Genomic DNA, 27,304 nt, shown 5'->3' with positions numbered 1-27,304 from the left:
GTTGGAATTTTTATTAAATCAGCATTTAATAAAGATTCTCTCTTTCTGAGATATTGAGAAATGACAGAGCTGCTTTATGGAGGAAAAATAAGGGTATGAGTTTTCATAAAACTTAACACCATACCAATCACAGACTATATTTCTGGTTGTAACATTTCTCTGCTATTTATTATCCTTTCCAGGTTTTTCTTCTCAGAAAACATGGGGAATATATCATTGGTTACAGAGTTCATCCTTCTGGGTTTATCCCGTAACCACAACCAGCAGGTCCCACTCTTTGCAGTATTTCTGACTACTTATCTGGTGACCGTGCTGGGAAATGGGCTAATCATAGCTGTTATCAGCAAGGATTATGAGCTCCACACTCCCATGTATTTCTTCCTGGGGAACCTCTCCTTTGTGGATATTTGCTTTAGCTCGGTTACAGCCCCTCGCATGCTGGCCAACCTTCTCCTCGAGAAGAAATCTATCTCCTTCAAGGCCTGTATGACACAACTATTCTTCCTATTCTGTACGGCCAGCATGGAATGCTTTATACTGGCGATCATGGCTTATGACCGACTTGTAGCAATTAGCAATCCTCTTCGTTATCTCTCCATCATGAACTCAAAGACTTGCTTGACCCTGGTGGGCAGCTCTTGGGCCCTCACCTCTTTGCACTCCCTTCTACACATGGTCACAGTCTCTACCTTTACATTTTGTGGTCCTAACCAGATTCACGAGTATTTTTGTGACCTCCCTCCCCTATTGGCTCTCTCCTGTTCCGATACCACTAGTTACGATCTTCTGGTATTTACAGAGGGTTCTCTAATAGCAACGAGCCCCTTCCTGTTCGTGGTGGTCTCCTATAGCCGAATTCTCAAAACTATCTTAATGATTCGCTCATCCTCTGGACAGTATCGGGCTTTCTCCACATGTTCATCTCATCTCCTTTCTGTAGGACTTTACTTTGGAACCATCTTCTTCACCTACTTCCGTCCTTCCTCGTCAGGGTCAGTGGACGATGACCGGACGATAACTGTGGTGTACTCAGTCCTCACTCCCCTTCTCAATCCATTTATTTACAGTCTGAGGAACCAGCAAGTGAAGGGAGCGTTGAAGAAAATGATGTGTCAATAACCTTGTGGAATCAGCGAACACTGTGTTTTTTTATCATATCTCAAACTGGTGTTAACTATTAAAGGATAGATGCTTTCACAGGTCATGTATCTTTAATTCCTTTACTACTTCCCCTGGAAGGCTATTCCAGGTATCTACTACCCTTTCTATATCACTGTTACTGTTTCCACTGGAAGGCTATTCCAGGTATCTACTACCCTTTCTATATCACTGTTACTGCTCCCACTGGAAGGCTATTCCAGGTATCTACTACCCATTCTATATCACTGTTAATGTTCCCACTGGAAGGCTATTCCAGGTATATACTACCCTTTCTATATCACTGTTACTGCTCCCACTGGAAGGCTATTCCATGTATCTAGTACTGTTTAATACACTGTTTCACTAGTATCACATCCTGCAGTTTACAGCCTGTTCCAAATTATTATGCAAATTATATTTTTCTCATTTACCTAAAACAATTTATGCAAATAACAGTCAGCATAATTCTCATGTTATCAACTATTAAGAGTACAATTCAAATTTTATTGAACAAACCTCCTAATAACAGTATTTTTTTATACATAAAAAACTTACAATACACTGTTCCAAATTATTACGCAAAGTAAGTTTCAAAACACTTTATAGGTTGTAAAGAACTGAAAATTGTCATTTGTTGTGTTTGCAGCATATTTACTGAAATCAAAAGCTATTTCAAACTTTTAACAACATTTTAACTTTTTAAACATTCTAACAGGTCACGTTACATTTTAACATAGGACCCCTTATTTGATAGCAGCTTCACAAGTCTTGCATCCATTGAACTTGTGAGTTTTTGGACAGTTTCTGCTTGAATTTGTTTGCAAGATGTCAGAATAGCCTCCCAGCTGTTTGGATGTAAACTGCCTCCCACCCTCATAGATCTTTTGCTTGAGGATGCTCCAAAGGTTCTCAATAGGATTGAGGTAGGGGTGGATGGAGGCCACACCATGACTTTCTCTCCTTTTATCCCGATAACAGCATGAGATGGTGCATTGTCATGCATGAAGATGATTTTATTACGGAAAGCATAGTTCTTCCTTCTCTACCAGGGAAGAAGTGGTCAATCAGAAACTCCACATACTTTGCAGAGGTCATCTTTACACCTTCGGGGACCCTAAAGGGGCCGACCAGCTCTCTTCCCAGGATTCCGGCCCAAACATGACTCCACCACCGCCTTGTTGGAACAGGGTGGCCGTCCACCAACCATCCCGGGTTGCATGGCCCTTATCAGTGAACAGGACTGTTTGAAAATTAGTCTTCGTGTATTTTTCTGCCCAATGCAGCCGGTACTGCTTGTGAGCATTGGTTAGTGGTGACTGAATAGCAGGTTTATGCACAGTTGCAAGACTCTGGAAAACTCTAAACCTTGATGTCTGTTTGCTGCTATGTAATGGTATTTTAGCAGCTGCTCTCTTGATCCGATGCATGGATCTGGCAGAAATTTTCCTCAATGTGCCTTAATCTGCACGAACCCGTCTGTGCTCTGAATCAGCCACAATTCTCTTAATAGTGCGATGATCACGCTTAAGTTTTCGTGAAATATCTAATGTTTTCATACCTCGTCCAAGGCATTGAACTATATCACTCTTTTCGGCAGCAGAGAGATCCTTTTTCTTCCCCATACTGCATGAAAATGGTGCTCTGCTTAATAATGTGGAACACCCTCCTTTAGTAGTTTTTCCTTAAATTGGGCTCACCTGGCAATCTAATTATCACAGGTGTCCAAGATTGTTTTCAGTGATCAAAAGAGCCCTGAGACACAATGCCATCCATGAGTTAAACTGAAAAACAAAATATTTAATTTTTGTGACACTTAAATAGAATTTGCATAATATTTTGGAACAGGGTGTAAAGTGCGGTCAATCAAATTATGAATTTTCTACTGCAGAATAAATATTTAATGGTAATCTGGGACTGCAAAACCTTAAATTCAGGTAAAATTCACTACAAATACTATTTGGAGAAGGTTTGGATTTATTTATTAAACAAAAAACAAATTATGTCCCAAACCAAATCAGCCTCAATAAGTGCATTCGGTAAGCAGTAATAAATGGAAAATGAACTGCAAAATGTATGAAAAACTATCTGCAAACATTCTCCAAGCCATAACTTCTTCTGTGCTGTGTCGGCCTAACAGTTTCAGCGTGCTGCACTCCACTGTTTAGTGAATAAGCCTCTGATAGCTTTGAATTGCTAACACTTTCACACGGGAAGAATGTAAATACCCAGTGTACAGTGCTACGGAATTTGCTAGCGCTATATAAATAATAGAATAATAATGATGCCCCTCAATTGGGCCAGTGCATGTATTTGTATTATATAATTGGCCACTAGATGACAACTGTGGGGATGTTCATTGTGGCTGCATACACTCAGCTTTTTGTTTGTATGTTGCTGAGCGTGGTTTAGGTTTATAAATGCAGTTGTTTCAACCTGAAATGTGCTACGTTAAATTGCTTCGGCTATTCGCAAGAGGCAAATTTGGTAATTTCTGCACTTCATTTTGATTTCTTTTAATTGTTACAAACCAGAACTCTACGTTTGCTATTTCGCTATTCACAATGAAACCCCAAGTTATCCTATCCATAAACCACCATAACAAACCCCAAATCTCCCCTCTAACAATATTCCACGTGTATGATTTTAATAATGTTATTACAGGGTGTCGGTCTGTGTGTGAATGTAGGGATGTATTGCGGGATGTCGGTCTGTGTGTGACTGTAGGGGTGTATCGGTCTGTGTGTGAATGTAGGGATGTATTGCGGGATGTCGTCTGTGTGTGAATGTAGGGATGTATTGCGGGATGTCGGTCTGTGTGTGAATGTAGGGATGTATTGCGGGATGTCTGTCTGTGTGTGAAAGCCCTCTCTTCCCTCCGCCACCCCCCCCATCAGCTCACCGTAATGTATGCAAAGAAAACACAACAGACGTTCTCTGCATATATTAAACTGTGTGCCGCTCTTTGCCCCCGTCTGTCCTTTCTACAATCTTTACTAATTAGGAGTGGTTATGTAACTTGTAATGCAATATCTGCATAATGAACTAAAGAGGGATTCTTCGTAAACTGATCTTCCCAATAGGAAACAGACTGCTGACAGCACCTACCCAAAAGCTTTAAATAGGAAAGCACTCAGCTCTACAATCTACATGCATTCATACACCGTTCACATGTCTGTTATATTCTGTATGTAAATTACTTGTCAAATTTCCCCATTGTAAAAGTTTAAATCCCTGCAGAATACGTTGGCGCTATATAAATGATGATAATAAGAATGACATCACAGGTATGAAGGTTTGTGACATCATACGTTCAGCACTATTCCCACACATTAAAGGAACACTATAGTCACCTAAATTACTTTAGCTAAATAAAGCTGTTTTAGTGTATAGATAAATCCCCTGCAATTTCACTGCTCAATTCACTGTCATTTAGGAGTTAAATCACTTTGTTTCTGTTTATGCAGCCCTAGCCACACCTCCCCTGGCTATGATTGACAGAGCCTGCATGGAAAAAAAAACTGGTTTCACTTTCAAACAGATGTAATTTACCTTAAATAATTGTATCTCAATCTCTAAATTTAACTTTAATCACATACAGGATTTTCTTGCAGGGTCTAGCAAGCTATTAACATAGCAGGGGATAAGAAAATCTTAATTAAACAGAACTTGCAATTAAAGCCTAAATAGGGCTCTCTTTACAGGAAGTGTTTATGGAAGGCGGTGCAAGTCACATGCAGGGAGGTGTGACTAGGGTTCATAAACAAAGGGATTTAACCCCTAAATGGCAGAGGATTGAGCAGTGAGGCTGCAGGGGCATGTTCTATACACCAAAACTGCTTCATTAAGCTAAAGTTGTTCAGGTGACTATAGTGTCCCTTTAATCTGGGAGTGCAATGAGTGCAGGAAAGGCTAGGCTGCGAGGAGAGCGGAGAATACAGTCCACAGAAGAAAATCGCAGTGGGGTATTTTTTATACATTTTTTTAATACATTAGAAAGGAGGAAAGAAAGATGGGTCATTTGCTTTGCCTTTTGGAAGCCAGAGCGTGGACAAGACAGGTGCTACTGAATTAAATAAAAGTATGAGCCAAATGACGTATTAGGAGTTTGCTGGTAATACAGAAATCTCTCTGGGTATACCTTACAGCTGAACACTCTGTTAGTGAAAGATGGGATGAGTATTATAGCAGCCAAGAGAAGTCAATTCAGAGAAAGAGATACAACACATTAAAAAGGAACTAAGTTTAATATTAAACTTAACTCTTAAAGAACAATACATAAATTACCTGGTAATGCAATTAACTGGAAGCAAACAAACTGCAATGCTTTATTTAGCAGATTGGCAACTTTTCAGAAAGTGGGTGATTCAGATCGGGTCTGTATTCCTGACACCTTATTTACCGATACCGTAACAAATGGGACAGAACTGTGAACTGGAACATAAAACAGTGACTGTTGTCCTTTATTTACAAAAAGAAAAAAAAGCAGCAACTCTCTGCGGAGAGCAGAGGATAAAAAACTGCGCAAACAGAGACAACAGCACTCCCCCCACCACATGGAGTGAAGGCCAAGAGGAAGACACGTTTATATATTAGTCAAAAAATATCTCAACAGCATAATAAAATAAAAGATCTGTCAAGCTAAACCTGAAAATGCTTCCTTTTATCTTCTTAAAATTTTGATATACCTGTGGCCCAGCCTCAGTGTCTTCCAGTGTAGAGAGAAAGAAAAAAAAGAAAAACAAGTTTTATTCACCAAAATAGTAACTGTAGAAAAATGACAAGAGACTTGGAAATGTTACTACGGAAAAATAGAGCTGGAAAATTTCTCCAAATTAGCTCATTTTGGACTAAAACATTAAATTCTCTTCTCAATTTTCCCCAAGTTCTGCTTTAGTGAATAAATTTCATACGTGTTTTGTTAACCAACCCATTCAAACTGCACATATTATATTCACAGCCTCGTCCTGCTTATCCTGGTGTGAAAGGCTGAAACATTTGCATGTAGGCACAACTGCCTCACTCCAAAACGCAGAGCCAGGGCTCCAACAGAACTGGAAGCGTTTTAGTGCAGAAGTGGAAAGCTAAGTGTTAGACTACACACTGCTCTGCACGGATCACCTGTAGCAAGAATACACCGTCTCCCTACATCAATTACATGCATTTCACTCATTGTGTGGCATGGCTTTTATTTGGTCCTCGTTAATTGCAGCCTCAAGGCTTCTCCAGGTAATACGGAGCTGTGTGGCTCAAACAAACCCTTCCTGATTCGAGATTCCTCCCCACCTGTACAGACATTCTCCATTAACCTGAGAGAAAGTGAGGCATTTGCCCCACAATCTCACCAGTTGGCTGCGGAAGGTCTCCAAGACTCTGCGATAGATTTAGTGATAAAGGGTGTTAATCCAGCGATAAGATATAAAGCGTCTCTAACGGCGCAATGATGCTCCACATGAAACTTTTGATTACCCAATCAACACTGGTTCCTCTTCGTCTCTCCACCGTACTGGTATTTCTAGAGCAGCGCCGAATCCTCGCTCTTTGTCCCTGAGCGCCAGCCCCCCACCCCCGCCTGCTCAGAAGCTGCTACCCGATGGCCATGGAATTTTACAACATTCTGTGCAACGTTCCTCTTTCACCAGCACACGACACGTAGCGGAGCGCAGTCCTTGCGTGCACATTCCAGGACACGGACTGTAAGATTCCAGGTCGCCGATCAGCTCTACTACATCATACACAGACGTCAGGTGGCTTGGGTGTTTCAAGTAAAGTTCGTGGGTAGAAGGGACTGGGAGACCTTTCACCATCACAAAGAAACGGAATCGTGGCTGGATATGGATGACCGTGTCTGCCATTGTGGAAAGTTTGTCTCTTTGAACCAGCTGAAGGTTTGGGGCGGTGTTATTTTGTACCTCCCAATAGGCAGGTAGAGGGATCTCATTCAACTCATTCATGAACTCCTGCAGAACCTGGTCCAGACATGTTATGGCATCGTATTTTCCCAGGCTGAATATCTCCATGATCTGTCACAAGAAAACAGCAACAATTTAACTTCCATTCACCAACGCTATGGTCTAGGTATACATCATCTGAAGGCATCCTTTTACTTCTCGCTATCTCTATACAGCACTGTTTAATCCACTAACAGTTTGTCTTAATCCTCCAGTAATTCTGTAGACGTGCTACAAAGACTAGATTGCAAGCTCATGGGTTTTCTATTTGTATTTGACAATTGTACTCAACAAGCTTACTAAAGCCCCATAAATTACACAGTGCTTAGCATTTGATGACTCTTAAAGGGGAAGCATAACAACCTCTCCTCTGTGTGTCGGTTATAGTGCACGGAGCTCTCCTTCCTATTAATTAAAATGATGGATGTTTGCAAAATAATAAAAAAATCTGCATCTATGCGGAAAAGCTTTAGATAAACTGTATTCACCAATGGAGTGCTCTCATCTGCTTCTGCAATGTCATCACTCTCCTCAATGGACACAATCCTTCCTGCGCAATGATTGTCCTAAAGAAAAAGAAATCTTTAGACAGAGCGAGTGGAGAGACAAGCACCACCCTGTCCCAGGACGCAGCATCTTACCAATGGCTCCTCTTTAATTTCATACGTGAAGCTGCTCTCCTCTTTTATGTCTGCCACTCGGATAGGATACAACTCCTGTCAACAGAGTAGACAGTGTGATATCACTCACTGTACCTCCCACCTCCATCACATACCATAACCACGCACCGTACCATCTAACCAGCGTGATCACACTCACTGTACCAGCCACCTCCATCACATACCATAACCACGCACCGTACCATCCGACCAGCACGATATCACTCACTGTACCAGCCACCTCCATCACATACCATAACCACGCACCGTACCATCTAACCAGCGTGATCTCACTCACTGTACCAGCCACCTCCATCACATACCATAACCACGCACCGTACCATCCGACCAGCATGATATCACTCCCTGTACCAGCCACCTCCATCACATACCATAACCACACACCGTACCATCCGACCAGCATGATATCACTCACTGTACCAGCCACCTCCATCACATACCATAACCACGCACCGTACCATCCGACCAGCATGATATCACTCACTGTACCAGCCACCTCCATCACATACCATAACCACACACCGTACCATCCGACCAGCATGATATCACTCACTGTACCAGCCACCTCCATCACATACCATAACCACGCACCGTACCATCCGACCAGCATGATATCACTCCCTGTACCAGCCACCTCCATCACATACCATAACCACACACCGTACCATCCGACCAGCATGATATCACTCACTGTACCAGCCACCTCCATCACATACCATAACCACACACCGTACCATCTAACCAGCGTGATCTCACTCACTGTACCACCCACCGCCATCACATACCATAACCACGCACTGTACCATCTGACCAGCGTGATATCACTTACTGTACCAGCCACCGCCATCACATACCATAACCACGCACCGTACCATCTGACCAGCGTGATATCACTGTACCAGCCACCTACATCACATACCATAACCACGCACCGTACCATCCGACCAGCACGATATTACTCACTGTACCAACCTTTCTCCATCACATACCATAACCACACACCGTACCATCTGACCAGCGTGATCTCACTCACTGTACTACCCACCTCCATCACATACCATAACCACACACTGTACCATCTGACCAGCGTGATCTCACTCACTGTACCACCCACCTCCATCACATACCATAACCACGCACCGTACCATCTGACCAGCACGGTATCACTCACTGTACCAGCCACCGCCAGATACCATAACCACACACCGTACCATCTGAACATCTCAATATCACTCACTGTACCAGCCACCGCCATCAGATACCATAACCACACACCATACCATCTGACCAGCACGATATCACTCACTGTCCCAGCCACCATCACATACCATAACCACACACTGTACCACCTGACCAGCACAAAGTACCATCTAAATCATTAGAGAGCAAGTGGAGAGACAGGCACCATCCTACCCCAAGACGCAGCATCTTACCAATGGCTCCTCTTTAATCTCATACGTGAAGCTGCTCTCCTCTTTTATGTCTGCCACTCGGATAGGATACAACTCCTGTCAACAAAGTAACCAGTGTGATATCATTCACTGTACCAGCCACCTCCATCACATACCATAACCACGGACCTTACCATCTGATCAGTACGATATCACTCACTGTACCAGCCACCTCCATCACATACCATAACCACGCACCGTACCATCTGACCAGCACGTTATCACTCACTGTACCAGCCACCTCCATCACATACCAGAACCACGCACCGTACCATCTGACCAGCACGTTATCACTCACTGTACCAGCCAGCTCCATCACATACCAGAACCACGCACCGTACCATCTGAACAGTACACTGTACCAGCCACCTCCATCACATACCATAACCACGCACCGTTCCATCTTAACAGCACGATATCTCTCACTGTACCGCCCATCGCCATTGCATACCATAAACACGAACCGTACCATCTGAACAGCACACTATCACTCAGTGTACCAACCATCGCCATCAGATACCATAACCACACACCGTACCATCTGAACAGCACAATATCACTCACTGTACCAGCCACCTCCATCACATACCATAACCACGCACCGTACCATCTGAACAGCACAATATCACTCACTGTACCAGCTATGGCCATCAGATACCATAACTACACACCATTACATCTGGCCCAAACACCATACCAACAGATAACGTTTTAAACTTTAGCCACACACTGTGCCAATCAGCACCATAAAACTTTAGCCACACACCATATCAACTGGCCCAGCTAATACAAGCATGTCTAGGCCTCTTCTTGTGATAAAAGCAATACTTACATTCACAGAAGAGTTGTCTCCATTTTGTGGGATCTGCTTCATATCTGGGATTCTGAGAGGAAAGGTTTCCCCTTCTGAATACTAAAGGAAGACAATGTTCATTTTAATGTATTTCTTATAATTTGTATCAGTAAATGCAGATGGTGAACATAAAGGATCTCCCCAAAAAACATAGTATGCACAGTCAAACCAAAAAGCAGACAGTGTAAACCAAAGCAGACAGGGTAAACCATAGCAGTCAGGTATCCCACCCAGACTCCTGAGCAGACAGGGGGCCACATAGCAGTCAGGTATCCCACCCAGACTCCTGAGCATGTTTATCCCCAGAGAAGAGACAGGCACTGTGAACAACCTGTGTTTCCATGTACTCTGTATCGACTGCCTCCAGCTTTGTCCTCACCAGCGACATGGAATACTTGGGAGATTTGTGAAATGCTGGTATGTTCTTCTCCTAAGAGAAAAAAGTTTTTTTTTTTCCATGAATAAACGAAGAACATGGAAAAATAAGTTGAGACACAGGGGAAACAGTTGGGAAACTATTTTTTTCAACTCAATAAAATTAATCTTCCGTGCTGAACAGACAGGTGCCTAACCATAAGCCATGAGAAACCTTTAACAGACCCAATATGGGTTTATCGTGCAGCCATGAGATACACCAACTACTACTCTGTCTGATATGCAGGAACGCTTGCAACCCACCTGTCCCCTTGCAGTGCTGGAACATATAGGTTAAAACTAGGGGGTTTAGCAGCGGATAAAGAGCAGACCTGTGCGACGTTCTAAAAACTGAGCAAATTCCATTAGAACGTCCAGGTAGTGCCAAAGCACAAAAATGGCGCAAGAAGCTACACCCTGGAACATATTATACAAAACCACACCCACCATGGCAAAACGCAGGCACTGGCGCCAGCGGCACTTCTGCCGTTTTAGGTTACGGCCACCAAATTTGGGCTTATCCTGGCAGAAGTCACACTCTCCACAGTCCACATTCTGCAGGCAGGCCTCACACTCCCCACACCTCCGGTTCTGACGGCGCCCAGCGCAATGCTGTGAGACAGAGAGGGTGGGGAGAGCAAGACAGAGGAAGTGAGAAGGGGTCATAATTGTGCTGGGAAGAGAAGGGCCTGAAGCTGAGGATGAGGGGGGCAGAGTCACGCACAGCAGAAGTGGAGTGCAGAACAAGCTGGCTGTACAGGCTGCAGGAAAGAAGAACCAATGAGAAAAGCATCAGGTTCTAGCTGCAAGGAGAAGGGGCACAGAGGCTGTAAGACACAGCAGCAGGCAGGAAACGAGCAGAGATCATAGTAGGCAGAGAGCGCGGTCACCAACCTGATTGTGTGCAACTTTCTCTTCATTCTTCAGCTTTTCCTGGTTAACGAAAGTTTTTCTCTACAAATAAAAGAGAAACATGTTTTACGCCAAATAGAACAACTTGGTTACTAAGTGTCAGGTTTATAACACTGTTAGTTATGGAAGGATCCCTCTCCCAGTCTGTCAGAAATGTACCGATTTTTCTTTATTTCCATAGATTTTGTAACCACTCTACACAGTACGCACTCATTGTTCAGAGGACGAGAATAAGAACACTAATGCATGATTGTGAAAAAAATAAAGCCAAGACCCCAGGCCTCACTTAAAGGATCACTATAGGGTCAGGAACACAAACATGCAGCGACCAGGTATGTACGAATTTAAATATATACATACACAACAGTAGTAATGGTGGTCTCTATACAATTGACCTCAAAAAATAAAACCTAAAGAAATACCGTATTTATCGGCGTATAACACACTTTTTCTCCCTGAAAATAGGGGGCAAATGATGTGTGCGTGTTATACGCCGATATACCATATTTACTTACCTGTCTTGAAGCATGGGCCGGTGTTCAGCGCGCACCGCGGTACTGGAACTTCAATTTCAGGTTATGGTGGGACTGAAAGGAAGTGTGAACACTTCCTTTCAGTCCCGCCGGAAACCGGAACCTGAAATTGAAGTTCCTGTACCGCGGTGCGCGCTGTGAAGCCGACCCACGCTTCAAGACAGGTAAGTAATTATGAGACATGGGGAGGGAAAGTGCACTATGGGACAAGGGGAAGGGGGGGACACTATGGGAGGGGGGGAGAACACTATGGGATGAGGGGGGGGGGAACACTATGGGAGGGGGTGGAGAATACTATGGGATGGGGGGAGAATACTATTGGATGAGGGGGGGGACACACTATGGGAGGGGGTGGAGAATACTATGGAAAGGGGGGGGACACTATGGGAGGGGGTGGATAATACTATGGATGGGGGGGGGACGGGGACACTATGGGATGAGGGGGGGGAATACTATGGGAGGGGGGGGGGGGGATTTCCTGGAATTTCCTTCTTAAAATGAGGTGCGTGTTATACGCCGATAAATACGGTAATAGTGCAGTAAGTCAAGTATAGTGGGTACGTGAATGGATACTAAGAATAATCCACACTCACATTTCCCAGAGCTAACTTAGAGCTCAGCTGTTAGTACGCGTGGACGGAACAATCCCCGTCTGCAGATATCGTGACAGATATGCAAATATGAGTACGGTATTTTACTATTTAATTTATATATTTTACCAGTATATACTGCACCATTTAGATTTCTTTGTCTCTTCACATATCATCTACCTGAGGCGGTCAAGATATCTGCATATCCTTAGACGGGGATTGTTCCGTCCATGCGTACTAACAGCTGAGCTCTAAGTTAGCTCTGGGAAATGTGAGTGTGGATTATTCTTAGTATCCATTCACGTACCCACTATACTTGACTTACTGCACTATTATTTCTTTATGTTCAATTGTTAATTGTATAGAGACCACCATTACTACTATTGTGTACGTATATATTTAAATTTATATTTTTTCTCAAATCTAGGGCGCGGTTTCCTTCCTTCTTTTTTTTGTTCACACTATTTTGTTACAAGGTTGGGGTTCCTTGTATTGGTTACTGCTGCCTAACTACTATAAACTATATAGCAAGCGCCTAATCTATCCATGTTTAGACCAGGTATGTACGCCAGTGTGGCCAGCCTCTTCTCCTATGGGGCCCAGGAGCCGGCCACCTCAGGGCCCCTCGCAGGGGCACCGCACTGATGATGTCATATTCCGGCTCCGGCATCAGTAAGCAGCGCGCGAGCGAGCTGGGCACAGAGCGCTCAGGGGAGAGTGCTCCCTCACACGCCCGCAGGACCGGCCGCCCAGAAGCACCACTGGACCCCAGGGAATCCCCTCAGCACTCCCAAAGGTAGGGAGACTAGGGGATTACATTTAAAAAAAAAACATGTGTTTGTGTATGTGTGTTAGTTTGTGTGCGTCAGTGAGTGTGTGTGACAGTGAGTGTGTTAGTGAGTCTGTTTGGTGTCTGTTCGTGAAAGTGTTTGTCAGTGAGAGTGTATGTTTTGTTATTGAGTGTGTATGTATGTCTGTCACTGAGTGTGTCTGTCAGTAAATGTGTGTGTCTGTTAGCTAGTGTGTATGCGTCTGTTCGTGAGAGTGTGTGTTTAAAACCCCTTCAGCACTTACCTTTCTCCAGCGCCGGACTCCCTTGGCGCTGGGGATCTCTCCGCCCCGATCCGCCTCGCAGCTCTGAATGCGCATTACTCAATGCTTTCCTATGGACGTTCAGCGTCTTCTCACTGTGATTTTCACTGTGAGAATCGCGGAAGCTCCTCTAGCGGCTGTCAATGACACAGCCACTACAGGCTGGATTAACCCTCAGTGAAACATAGCAGTTTCTCTGAAACTGCTATGTTTTCAGCTGCAGGGTTAAAACGAGAGGGACCTGGCACCCAGACCACTTCATTCAGCTGATGTGATTTGGGTGTCTGTAGTGGTCCTTTAACCCCTTAAGGACACATGACATGTGTGACATGTCATGATTCCCTTTTATTCCAGAAGTTTGGTCCTTAAGGGTTTAAAGGGACACTATAGTCACCTGAACAACTTTAGCTTAATGAAGCAGTTTTGGTGTATAGAACATGCCCCTGCAGCCTCACTGCTCAATCCTCAGCCATTTAGGAGTTAAATCCCTTTGTTTATGAACCCTAGTCACACCTCCCTGCATGTGACTTGCACAGCCTTCCATAAACACTTCCTGTAAAGAGAGCCCTATTTAGGCTTTATTTATTGCAAGTTCTGTTTAATTAAGATTGTCTTATCCCCTGCTATGTTAATAGCTTGCTAGACCCTGCAAGAGCCTCCTGTATGTGATTAAAGTTAAATTTAGAGATTGAGATACAATTATTTAAGGTAAATTACATCTGTTTGAAAGTGAAACCAGTTTTTTTTTCCATGCAGGCTCTGTCAATCATAGCCAGGGGAGGTGTGGCTAGGGCTGCATAAACAGAAACAAAGTGATTTAACTCCTAAATGACAGTGAATTGAGCAGTGAAATTGCAGGGGAATGATCTATACACTAAAACTGCTTTATTTAGCTAAAGTGATTTAGGTGACTATAGTGTTCCTTTAAGTGTATGTGTATCTGCATGCACTGACGTACATACCGCGGTTGCAGCCCTGCGACCAGGTGCCCGCCGCCATGTGTTGCGGCCCAGGCCTGCACAGAGTATTTTTGCTATATGTATTTTGCATAAATATAGCAAAATCTTACTGTATTCAAGCCTGAAGCTGTAGATCTACATGCTGTTTGCCTAAGAAAAACAAGCTGTCTGTTGATATCATCAGAAGTGGTGGCCTAATCCAATCACAATGCTTCTCCGTAGGATTGGCTGAGACTGACAGAGGCAGATCAGAGGCAGAGCCAGCATGATTCAAACACAGCCCTGGCCAATCAGCAGCACCTCATAGAGATGAATTGAATCAATGAATTTCTATGAGAAAAGTTCAGTGCATGCAGAGGGAGGAGACACTGAATGTTTGGATGCATTTTAGGCAGCCATGACCCAGGAAGGATCTCTAACAGCTATCTGAGGAGTGGCCAGTGAAGTTATCACTAGGCTGTAATGTAAACACTGCATTTTCTCTGAAAAGACAGTGTTTACAGCAAAAGGCCTGAAGGTAATGATTCTACTCACCAGAACAAATTCAATAAGCTGTAGTTGTAGTTGTTCTGGTGACTATACAGAACCCATCCCTACTTAAAGGGACACTATAGTTACTATAACAACTACAGCTTATTGTATTAGTCCTGGTGAGTAGAATCATTACCTTCAGGCTGTTTGCAGTAAACACTGTTTGTTTCAGAGAAAAAGCAGTGTTTACATTACAGCCTAGTGATAACTTCATTGGCCACTCCTCAGATGGCTACTAGCGGTGCTTCCTGGGGTAGTGCTGCACAGTGTGACTGACATGTCTCCACCTTCTGCATGGAGATAGTGAACTTTCCTCATAGAGATTCATTGATTCCATGTATCACTGAGGAGATGCTGATTGGCCAGGGATGTGTTTGGCTTGTGCTGGCTCTGCCCCAGTCTGTTTTCTTGACAGTCTCATGCCAATCCAATGCCTTCCTTCTGAATATGTCAACCAAGCAAGCAGATGAGAGGCAAACCCAGCGTCAGCAGCAGACTAGATCAAAAGTAAGATTTTACTATATTTGGTGATGTAAGATGGTGGTTTTAACCCTCTAGGAACAGGAATACACCTTTGTGTACCTGACCCTATAGTGTTCCTTTAATATACACAGTTATAACCCAATGCATGATTTACATTTTTTGCAATTCTTTCCATTGGTATATATAAAAAAAATTCTTGCAAACGTTGCAGATCTTTTGTCTGCAGTCTTTACAAGCCCTCCCCTTCTAACCCCCCTCAACCTTTCTGTGTCTGTCAATCACAGACATCTCCAGCAGCTCAATAAGAAGGCAGGGGTTCTGGGCAACTGTTGCCTCTTGGGTTTATCTCCACTGAATAACCAAGAAGTTCTATGGAAACCTGCACTTTTGTAAAAAAATGTATTACAAAAATGATAAAGGACAAACTTATCACGCATAAAGAAAGCTGAAGTGCTTTGGGAGTCTGGAATGTCCCTTTAATATACACTTGGCCCCGAGTACAAAACCCACCCCTACGTAATATACATATGGTCCTGCACACAGAGCTTGTTACTTACTATAGTACACTTCTTTGCACCAAAACTTTTTGATTCCGACGGCTGGATTACTATTGTCTGTAAGAAACAAAGTGAAATACAGGACGCTGTGAAAACACCCAGAAACTAACCTTCCCATTGAGTTTCCAGTACAGGAGATCCATTCAACCATTTCAATACCAGGAGGTGTGCTTTGCAATTTGCTGGTCTTACACTCCATGGGTTAAATGGGAAAACCAAACCCTCCCCCCAATCCTGAACCATTAAACCAGGTAAAACAAGCACATCAAGCATACCAAGTCAACACCAGTAAATGAGATACAAGTCCTACCCCCGAAATTCTTTACCAGAAAGATATAATAACTGACTCCCCCATTATAAAATAGTGTATGTAATACAAGAACTAACCCCCCCATTATAAAATAGTGTATGAGATACAAGAACTAACCCCCCCCCCATTCTGAAATAGTGTATGAGATACAAGAACTAGCCCCCCCATTATAAAATAGTGTATGAGATACAAGAACTAACCCCCCCATTCTGAAATAGTGTATGAGAAACAAGATTCTGCACCAGCAGATGAGATACAAGAACTAAATATATAATATATAGTGAAACCCAATGGGTGATTTGCAAGAAAACCTCACTCAGTAAGGAGGGTAAAGAAGGATCTTACCTTATTGGAACACAGTCGGTTCAGACAAGTCCCCATGGGTTGCTGATCAGGGTTCTGGAGTCTTTCAATGCACACAGAACAGATGTCACAGTCCTTTGTACTGCAGCAGCCCTCACATGTCCCACAGCCATCAACCTTGACATGCAAGACACACCAGCATTAGACAAACAACGTATACAGAGTTTAGCAACTGTCACGGGCAGACAAGGTATCCCTCCACTGTGCAAAAACCAATTAAAACCCAATTATCTGGTCCACACACTTAGAAAACCAAAGTCTTACAGAACTTATAATCTGGACCAAGAGGGCAAATGAACAAGCTAGTGGAAGTTGTAAAAGCCAGGAAAAATACATTATAAGTTAACTCTACAACAGTCCGCTGTACTTATATTGGACCATTATAATCATGGCGCTGTCCCTGACTCTGTGTCAAACTGTTTTCAAGCAGCCGGTCAGGGCAGGCCAGCCCGGGGACGCAGCCGGTCAGGGCAGGCCAGCCCAGGTGGCATGTAGCATTAATCACAAAGCAGTAACAGCAGTACAGTAATGTGTATGCAGTTTAAGTATAGGGAGAATGTTGATCTGGTAAATATCACACCTTACGGAGAACCTTCAAACATCGCCTCCTCACGCATTTCCAAGAGTTGCCAAATTCAGGGTTATGAAAGCGAAGAAGACAAACCGTGCAATGACCACAGTTTTCTGTCAATTTGCATGGTTCACAGATTCCACAGCCCATGTTCTGCACAGAAAGAAGAATATCAGTACAGCCCCAAAAAACTAACTCTTCACTCCACCAAGTGCCCACTCGCACAGTCAGCTCCCCAAATTGGCCTCACACATGTAGAGCTCTGCCTATCCACTATGACAAAGACAGGAACCCGCACACACACTCTGTATATTCACTATAACAAGGTCAGGAACACGCGCACACAGACTCTGTATATCCACTATAACAAGTTCGGGAACCCGCACACACAGACGGTATATCCACTATAACAAGGTCAGGAACCCGCACACACAGACTCTGTATATCCATGTGGCGAAAATAACTTCGCCACTGGGTTCTGGAGAAGCCTGGTTGCTCGCCTGCTGCCTCAGGATTATGGCCCCTATGTTAAACCCTTTGTTCTTCCCTGAAGAAAGGCTTATTCATGCTTTTCTACTACTATGTTGTTTGGTAAATGGAATGTACCGAACAAACCACCGAACAGCCGGGCCACCTACAGAGGGAGTGTGCAGGCAATTTACCGCCCAGAAGCTGCGGTTAACCGCAGCTTAATTGTTGAACGCTGGATGGCAGTCGTTCGTATAGGCAAACACATGGCGGCGGCCATCTTAAACGGTCGAACGGCCAGCCAAATGCCGTCAAATATCTGGAACTAAAAACGGACACAATTTCATACGAACGCCGCTGAAGCCGCCGACCCCTCTGCGTTCTGTTCACCAGCCCATACGAATGCCGGGCCGTTCGGGAGATGAATCATACGAACGGAGCTACCTCAGATAGCTATCCCATTCGTATAACGAAAGACTATGTGAAAGACTTTGGCTCCATGGCGATTGAACTGTATGTATGTGATCTGAGCGCTATTCGGCAATATTGTGTACTCAGATATGATATGTTAAATGTGGGTGTTTCATTCGGTAGTTTGTGAATTATAGATTTTTATGTATTTTTACTATGTATGTAAAATGGATGTTATGCTCTATCCCTGGAGGTAACTGGGTGACTTCCAGCACTTAACCCAATTATCTCCAGGATAGAGAGGAGGGTTTACAATGTGCCTGTGGCAGTGTTTAACCATGTGTATGTTTGTAATTGGTTGCTGTGTAAGTTTTTCACAGTTTTCCACCAGGTCCCCTCATGAGAGTGTCCACCTGGTGGAAGACCTGCATAAGAGGCGGGCAGGTAGCCCAGATTAAACAGATTCCTGCTTGACCCTCAATACAGAGCCTCGTCTCGTACTTGGGGAGGTGGTTATTCGTATGGTTTTCCTGTTCGGCTGTTGGATTATTCGTATGTTTGCTTGTTCGGTAGCTGCCTTTACATTCGGGAAGGGAATATCCTAAACGGCTTTAACCCCTTCTATACCCGGGGTGCCGTTACAATCCACTATAACAAGGTCAGGAACCCGCACACACAGACTCTATATCCACTATAACAAGGTCAGGAACCCCCTCCCCCCCCCCCCCCCCCCCCGCACGCATACACACTCTGTATATCCACTATAACAAGGTCAGAAGCCCGCCCGCGCGCACACACACACATGCACACTCTGTATATCCACTATAACAAGGTCAGAAACCCACACACACACAGACTCTGTATATCCACTATAACAAGGTCAGGAGCCCGCACACACAGACTCTGTATATCCACTATAACAAGATCAGGAGCCCGCACACACACACTGTATATCCACTATAACAAGGTCAGAAACCTCCACACACACAGACAGACTCTGTATATCCACTATAACAAGGTCAGGAAGCCACACACACACAGACCGACTCTGTATATCCACTATAACAAGGTCAGGAACCCACACACACACAGACTCTGTATATCCACTACAACAAGGTCAGGAACACACACACAGACTGTATATCTACTATAACAATGTCAGGAACCTGCACGCACACACACTCTGTATATCCATTATAACAAGGTCAGGAACCTGCACACACAGACTCTGTATATCCACTATAACAAGGTCAGGAACACACACACACACACACACACACACACACACACAGACACACACAGACACACACAGACACACACAGACACACACAGACACACACAGACACACACAGACACACACAGACACACACACAGACTCTGTATATCTACTATAACAATGTCAGGAACCCGCACGCACAGACTCTGTATATCTACTATAACAATGTCAGGAACCCGCACGCACAGACTCTGTATTCCAATATACCAAGGTCAGGAACCCGCACACACACTCTGTATATCCACTATAACAGGGTCAGGAACCCCCCCACACACACAGACTCTGGATATACACTATAACAAGGTCAGGAACCCGCACGCACACACACACACACACAGACTCTGTATATCCACTATAACAAGTTCGGGAACCCGCACACACAGACTCTGTATATCCATTATAACAAGGTCAGGAACCCACACACACAGACTCTGTATATCCATTATAACAAGGTCAGAAAAACACACACACACAGACTCTGTATATCCACTATAACAATGTCAAGAACCCGCACACACAGACTCTGTATATCCACTATAACAAGGTCAGGAACCTGCACACACAGACTCTGTATATCCACTATAACAAGGTCAGGAACCTGCACACACAGACTCTGTATATCCACTATAACAAGGTCAGGAACCTGCACACACAGACTCTGTATATCCACTATAACAAGGTCAGGAACCCCCACACACACAGACTCTGTATATCCACTATAACAAGGTCAGGAGCCCGCACACACAGACTCTGTATATCCACTATAACAAGGTCAGGAACCCCCACACACACAGACTCTGTATATCCACTATAACAAGGTCAGGAGCCCGCACACACAGACTCTGTATATCCACTATAACAAGGTCAGGAACCCGCACACTCACACAGACAGACTCTGTATATCCACTATAACAAGGTCAGGAACCCACACACTCACACAGACAGACTCTGTATATCCACTATAACAAGGTCAGGAACCCACACACACACACACACAGACAGACTCTGTATATCCACTATAACAAGGTCAGGAACCCACACACACACACACAGACTCTGTATATCCACTATGACAAGGTCAGGAACCTGCACACACAGACTCTGTATATCCACTATAACAAGGTCAGGAACCCACACACAGACTCTGTATATTCACTATAACAAGGTCAGGAGCCCGCACACACAGACTCTGTATATCCACTATAACAAGGTCAGGAACCCCCACACTCACACAGACAGACTCTGTATATCCACTATAACAAGGTCAGGAACCCACACACACACACACACAGACAGACAGACTCTGTATATCCACTATAACAAGGTCAGGAACCCACACACACACACACAGACTCTGTATATCCACTATGACAAGGTCAGGAACCTGCACACACAGACTCTGTATATCCACTATAACAAGGTCAGGAACCCACACACAGACTCTGTATATTCACTATAACAAGGTCAGGAGCCCGCACACACACACTGTATATCCACTATAACAAGGTCAGGAACCCACACACAGACTCTGTATATTCACTATAACAAGGTCAGGAGCCCGCACACACACTGTATATCCACTATAACAAGGTTAGGAACCTGCACACACAGACTCTGTATATCCACTATAACAAGGTCAGGAACCCACACAGACTCTGTATATCTACTATAACAATGTCAGGAACCCGCACGCACAGACTCTGTATATCCACTATAACAAGATCAGGAGCCCGCACACACACACTGTATATCCACTATAACAAGGTCAGAAACCTCCACACACACAGACAGACTCTGTATATCCACTATAACAAGGTCAGGAACCCACACACACACAGACTCTGTATATCCACTACAACAAGGTCAGGAACCCGCACGCACACACAGACTGTATATCTACTATAACAATGTCAGGAACCTGCACGCACACACACTCTGTATATCCATTATAACAAGGTCAGGAACCTGCACACACAGACTCTGTATATCCACTATAACAAGGTCAGGAACCCCCACACACAGACTCTGTATATCCACTATAACAAGGTCAGGAACACACACACACACACACACACAGACACACACAGACACACACAGACACACACAGACACACACAGACACACACAGACACACACAGACACACACAGACACACACAGACTCTGTATATCTACTATAACAATGTCAGGAACCCGCACGCACAGACTCTGTATATCTACTATAACAATGTCAGGAACCCGCACGCACAGACTCTGTATTCCAATATACCAAGGTCAGGAACCCGCACACACACTCTGTATATCCACTATAACAAGGTCAGGAACCTCCACACACACAGACTCTGTATATCCACTATAACAAGGTCAGGAACCCGCACACACAGACTCTGTATATCCACTATAACAAGGTCAGGAACCCGCACACACAGACTCTGTATATCCACTATAACAAGGTCAGGAACCCACACACACAGACTCTGTATATCCACTATAACAAGGTCAGGAACCTGCACACACAGACTCTGTATATCCACTATAACAAGGTCAGGAACCCGCACAGACACAGACTCTGTATATCCACTATAACAAGGTCAGGAACCCGCACGCAGACTCTGTATATCCACTATAACAAGGTCAGGAACCTCCACACACACAGACTATGTATATCCACTATAACAAGGTCAGGAACCCACACAGACACACAGACTCTGTATATCCACTATAACAATGTCAGGAACCCGCACGCAGACTCTGTATATCCACTATAACAAGGTCAGGAACCTCCACACACACAGACTATGTATATCCACTATAACAAGGTCAGGAACCCACACACACACAGACTCTGTATATCCACTATAACAAGGTCAGGAACCCGCACAGACACAGACTCTGTATATCCACTATAACAAGGTCAGGAACCCCCCCACACACACAGACTCTGTATATCCACTATAACAAGGTCAGGAACCCGCACACACAGACTCTGTATATCCACTATAACAAGGTCAGGAACCTCCACACACACAGACTCTGTATATCCACTATAACAAGGTCAGGAACCCGCACACACAGACTCTGTATATCCACTATAACAAGGTCAGGAACCCGCACACACAGACTCTGTATATCCACTATAACAAGGTCAGGAACCCACACACACAGACTCTGTATATCCACTATAACAAGGTCAGGAACCTGCACACACAGACTCTGTATATCCACTATAACAAGGTCAGGAACCCGCACAGACACAGACTCTGTATATCCACTATAACAAGGTCAGGAACCCGCACGCAGACTCTGTATATCCACTATAACAAGGTCAGGAACCTCCACACACACAGACTCTGTATATCCACTATAACAAGGTCAGGAACCCGCACACACAGACTCTGTATATCCACTATAACAAGGTCAGGAACCTGCACACAGACTCTGTATATCCACTATAACAAGGTCAGGAACCCCCACACAGACTCTGTATATCCACTATAACAAGGTCAGAAAAACACACACACACAGACTCTGTATATCCACTATAACAAGGTCAGGAACCTGCACACACAGACTCTGTATATCCACTATAACAAGGTCAGGAACCCACACAGACTCTGTATATCCACTATAACAAGGTCAGGAACCCGCACAGACACAGACTCTGTATATCCACTATAACAAGGTCAGGAACCCGCACGCAGACTCTGTATATCCACTATAACAAGGTCAGGAACCTCCACACACACAGACTCTGTATATCCACTATAACAAGGTCAGGAACCCACACAGACTCTGTATATCCACTATAACAGGGTCAGGAACCCCCACACACACAGACTCTGTATATCCACTATAACAAGGTCAGGAACCCACACAGACTCTGTATATCCACTATAACAAGGTCAGGAACCCGCACACACAGACTCTGTATATCCACTATAACAAGGTCAGGAACCCACACACACAGACTCTGTATATCCACTATAACAAGGTCAGGAACCTCCACACACACAGACTCTGTATATCCACTATAACAAGGTCAGGAACCCGCACACACAGACTCTGTATATCCACTATAACAAGGTCAGGAACCCCCACACACACAGACTCTGTATATCCACTATAACAAGGTCAGGAACCCACACAGACTCTGTATATCCACTATAACAAGGTCAGGAACCCGCACACACAGACTCTGTATATCCACTATAACAAGGTCAGGAACCCACACACACAGACTCTGTATATCCACTATAACAAGGTCAGGAACCTCCACACACACAGACTCTGTATATCCACTATAACAAGGTCAGGAACCCACACAGACTCTGTATATCCATTATAACAAGGTCAGGAACCCACACACACAGACTCTGTATATCCACTATAACAAGGTCAGGAACCCGCACACACAGACTCTGTATATCCACTATAACAAGGTCAGGAACCCCCACACACACACACAGACTCTGTATATCCACTATAACAAGGTCAGGAACCCCCACACAGACTCTGTATATCCACTATAACAAGGTCAGGAACCCCCACACAGACTCTGTATATCCACTATAACAAGGTCAGGAACCCGCACAGACACAGACTCTGTATATCCACTATAACAAGGTCAGGAACCCGCACGCAGACTCTGTATATCCACTATAACAAGGTCAGGAACCTCCACACACACAGACTCTGTATATCCACTATAACAAGGTCAGGAACCTCCACACACACAGACTATGTATATCCACTATAACAAGGTCAGGAACCCGCACAGACACAGACTCTGTATATCCACTATAACAAGGTCAGGAACCCCCACACAGACTCTGTATATCCACTATAACAAGGTCAGGAACCCACACACACAGACTCTGTATATCCACTATAACAAGGTCAGGAACCCGCACAGACACAGACTCTGTATATCCACTATAACAAGGTCAGGAACCCGCACGCAGACTCTGTATATCCACTATAACAAGGTCAGGAACCTCCACACACACAGACTCTGTATATCCACTATAACAAGGTCAGGAACCTGCACACAGACTCTGTATATCCACTATAACAAGGTCAGGAACCCACACACACAGACTCTGTATATCCACTATAACAAGGTCAGGAACCCACACACACAGACTCTGTATATCCACTATAACAAGGTCAGAAAAACACACACACACAGACTCTGTATATCCACTATAACAATGTCAAGAACCCGCACACACAGACTCTGTATATCCACTATAACAAGGTCAGGAACCCACACACACACAGACTCTGTATATCCACTATAACAAGGTCAGGAACCCGCACACACAGACTCTGTATATCCACTATAACAAGGTCAGGAACCCACACACACAGACTCTGTATATCCACTATAACAAGGTCAGGAACCTCCACACACACAGACTCTGTATATCCACTATAACAAGGTCAGGAACCCACACACACACAGACTCTGTATATCCACTATAACAAGGTCAGGAACCCACACACACAGACTCTGTATATCCACTATAACAAGGTCAGGAACCCACACAGACTCTGTATATCCATTATAACAAGGTCAGGAACCCGCACACACAGACTCTGTATATCCACTATAACAAGGTCAGGAACCTGCACACAGACTCTGTATATCCACTATAACAAGGTCAGGAACCCCCACACAGACTCTGTATATCCACTATAACAAGGTCAGGAACCCGCACAGACACAGACTCTGTATATCCACTATAACAAGGTCAGGAACCCGCACGCAGACTCTGTATATCCACTATAACAAGGTCAGGAACCTCCACACACACAGACTCTGTATATCCACTATAACAAGGTCAGGAACCTCCACACACACAGACTATGTATATCCACTATAACAAGGTCAGGAACCCGCACACACAGACTCTGTATATCCACTATAACAAGGTCAGGAACCTCCACACACACAGACTCTGTATATCCACTATAACAAGGTCAGGAACCTGCACACACAGACTCTGTATATCCACTATAACAAGGTCAGGAACCCCCACACACACAGACTCTGTATATCCACTATAACAAGGTCAGGAACCTGCACACACAGACTCTGTATATCCACTATAACAAGGTCAGGAACCCACACACACAGACTCTGTATATCCACTATAACAGGGTCAGGAACCCCCCCCACACACACAGACTCTGTATAATCACTATAACAAGGTCAGGAACCCCCCCCACACACACAGACTCTGTATAATCACTATAACAAGGTCAGGAACCCACACACACAGACTCTGTATATCCACTATAACAAGGTCAGGAACCCCCACACACAGACTCTGTATATCCACTATAACAAGGTCAGGAACCCACACACACACAGACTCTGTATATCCACTATAACAAGGTCAGGAACCCCCACACACACAGACTCTGTATATCCACTATAACAAGGTCAGGAACCCCCACACACAGACTCTGTATATCCACTATAACAAGGTCAGGAACCTGCACACAGACTCTGTATATCCACTATAACAAGGTCAGGAACCCACACACACAGACTCTGTATATCCACTATAACAAGGTCAGGAACCCGCACACACAGACTCTGTATATCCACTATAACAAGGTCAGGAACCCGCACACACAGACTCTGTATATCCACTATAACAAGGTCAGGAACCCCCACACACACAGACTCTGTATATCCACTATAACAAGGTCAGGAACCCCCACACACAGACTCTGTATATCCACTATAACAAGGTCAGGAACCTGCACACAGACTCTGTATATCCACTATAACAAGGTCAGGAACCCACACACACAGACTCTGTATATCCACTATAACAAGGTCAGGAACCTGCACACAGACTCTGTATATCCACTATAACAAGGTCAGGAACCCCCACACACAGACTCTGTATATCCACTATAACAAGGTCAGGAACCCACACACACACAGACTCTGTATATCCACTATAACAAGGTCAGGAACCCCCACACACACAGACTCTGTATATCCACTATAACAAGGTCAGGAACCCCCACACACAGACTCTGTATATCCACTATAACAAGGTCAGGAACCTGCACACAGACTCTGTATATCCACTATAACAAGGTCAGGAACCCACACACACAGACTCTGTATATCCACTATAACAAGGTCAGGAACCCGCACACACAGACTCTGTATATCCACTATAACAAGGTCAGGAACCCGCACACACAGACTCTGTATATCCACTATAACAAGGTCAGGAACCCCCACACACACAGACTCTGTATATCCACTATAACAAGGTCAGGAACCCCCACACACAGACTCTGTATATCCACTATAACAAGGTCAGGAACCTGCACACAGACTCTGTATATCCACTATAACAAGGTCAGGAACCCCCACACACAGACTCTGTATATCCACTATAACAAGGTCAGGAACCCCCACACACACAGACTCTGTATATCCACTATAACAAGGTCAGGAACCCACACACACACAGACTCTGTATATCCACTATAACAAGGTCAGGAACCCCCACACAGACTCTGTATATCCACTATAACAAGGTCAGGAACCCACACACACAGACTCTGTATATCCACTATAACAAGGTCAGGAACCCCCACACACACAGACTCTGTATATCCACTATAACAAGGTCAGGAACCCACACACACACAGACTCTGTATATCCACTATAACAAGGTCAGGAACCCCCACACAGACTCTGTATATCCACTATAACAAGGTCAGGAACCT

General features: G+C 44.4%; 2 protein-coding genes across 4 annotated transcripts in view; one reads left to right on the top strand and one right to left on the bottom strand.

Annotated features, from left to right (window-relative positions):
* The first annotated feature begins 201 nt into the window (after positions 1-201).
* LOC134573731 (olfactory receptor 1F1-like) lies at positions 202-1,119 on the top strand. The gene has a single exon (XM_063433508.1). The coding sequence runs from the start codon at positions 202-204 to the stop codon at positions 1,117-1,119; it is 918 nt and encodes a 305-aa protein (XP_063289578.1).
* A 4,246-nt stretch (positions 1,120-5,365) lies between these two features.
* MBD1 (methyl-CpG binding domain protein 1) overlaps positions 5,366-27,304 on the bottom strand; it is a 38,281-nt gene continuing 16,342 nt past the window's right edge. For 2 of the 3 annotated variants that reach the window (XM_063433056.1, XM_063433057.1), the window contains exons 7-17: positions 17,397-17,540; positions 16,799-16,933; positions 16,144-16,200; positions 11,381-11,440; positions 10,934-11,098; positions 10,404-10,502; positions 10,052-10,132; positions 9,202-9,276; positions 7,730-7,804; positions 7,577-7,654; positions 5,366-7,160 (exon numbers count right to left, since the gene is read on the bottom strand). In XM_063433056.1, the coding sequence (XP_063289126.1) occupies positions 6,714-7,160; positions 7,577-7,654; positions 7,730-7,804; positions 9,202-9,276; positions 10,052-10,132; positions 10,404-10,502; positions 10,934-11,098; positions 11,381-11,440; positions 16,144-16,200; positions 16,799-16,933; positions 17,397-17,540 (1,416 nt within the window). In that variant the 3' untranslated portion in view covers positions 5,366-6,713. The remainder of the gene's footprint in view (positions 7,161-7,576; positions 7,655-7,729; positions 7,805-9,201; positions 9,277-10,051; positions 10,133-10,403; positions 10,503-10,933; positions 11,099-11,380; positions 11,441-16,143; positions 16,201-16,798; positions 16,934-17,396; positions 17,541-27,304) is intronic. The other variant, XM_063433058.1, reaches the window with a different exon arrangement.

Source organism: Pelobates fuscus, chromosome 9 (genome assembly GCF_036172605.1).
Source record: "Pelobates fuscus isolate aPelFus1 chromosome 9, aPelFus1.pri, whole genome shotgun sequence".
NCBI classification, from domain to species: Eukaryota; Metazoa; Chordata; class Amphibia; order Anura; family Pelobatidae; genus Pelobates; species Pelobates fuscus.
The sequence above is the reverse complement of the archived record's forward strand: the minus strand, read 5'-3'. Positions and strand labels throughout refer to the sequence as shown.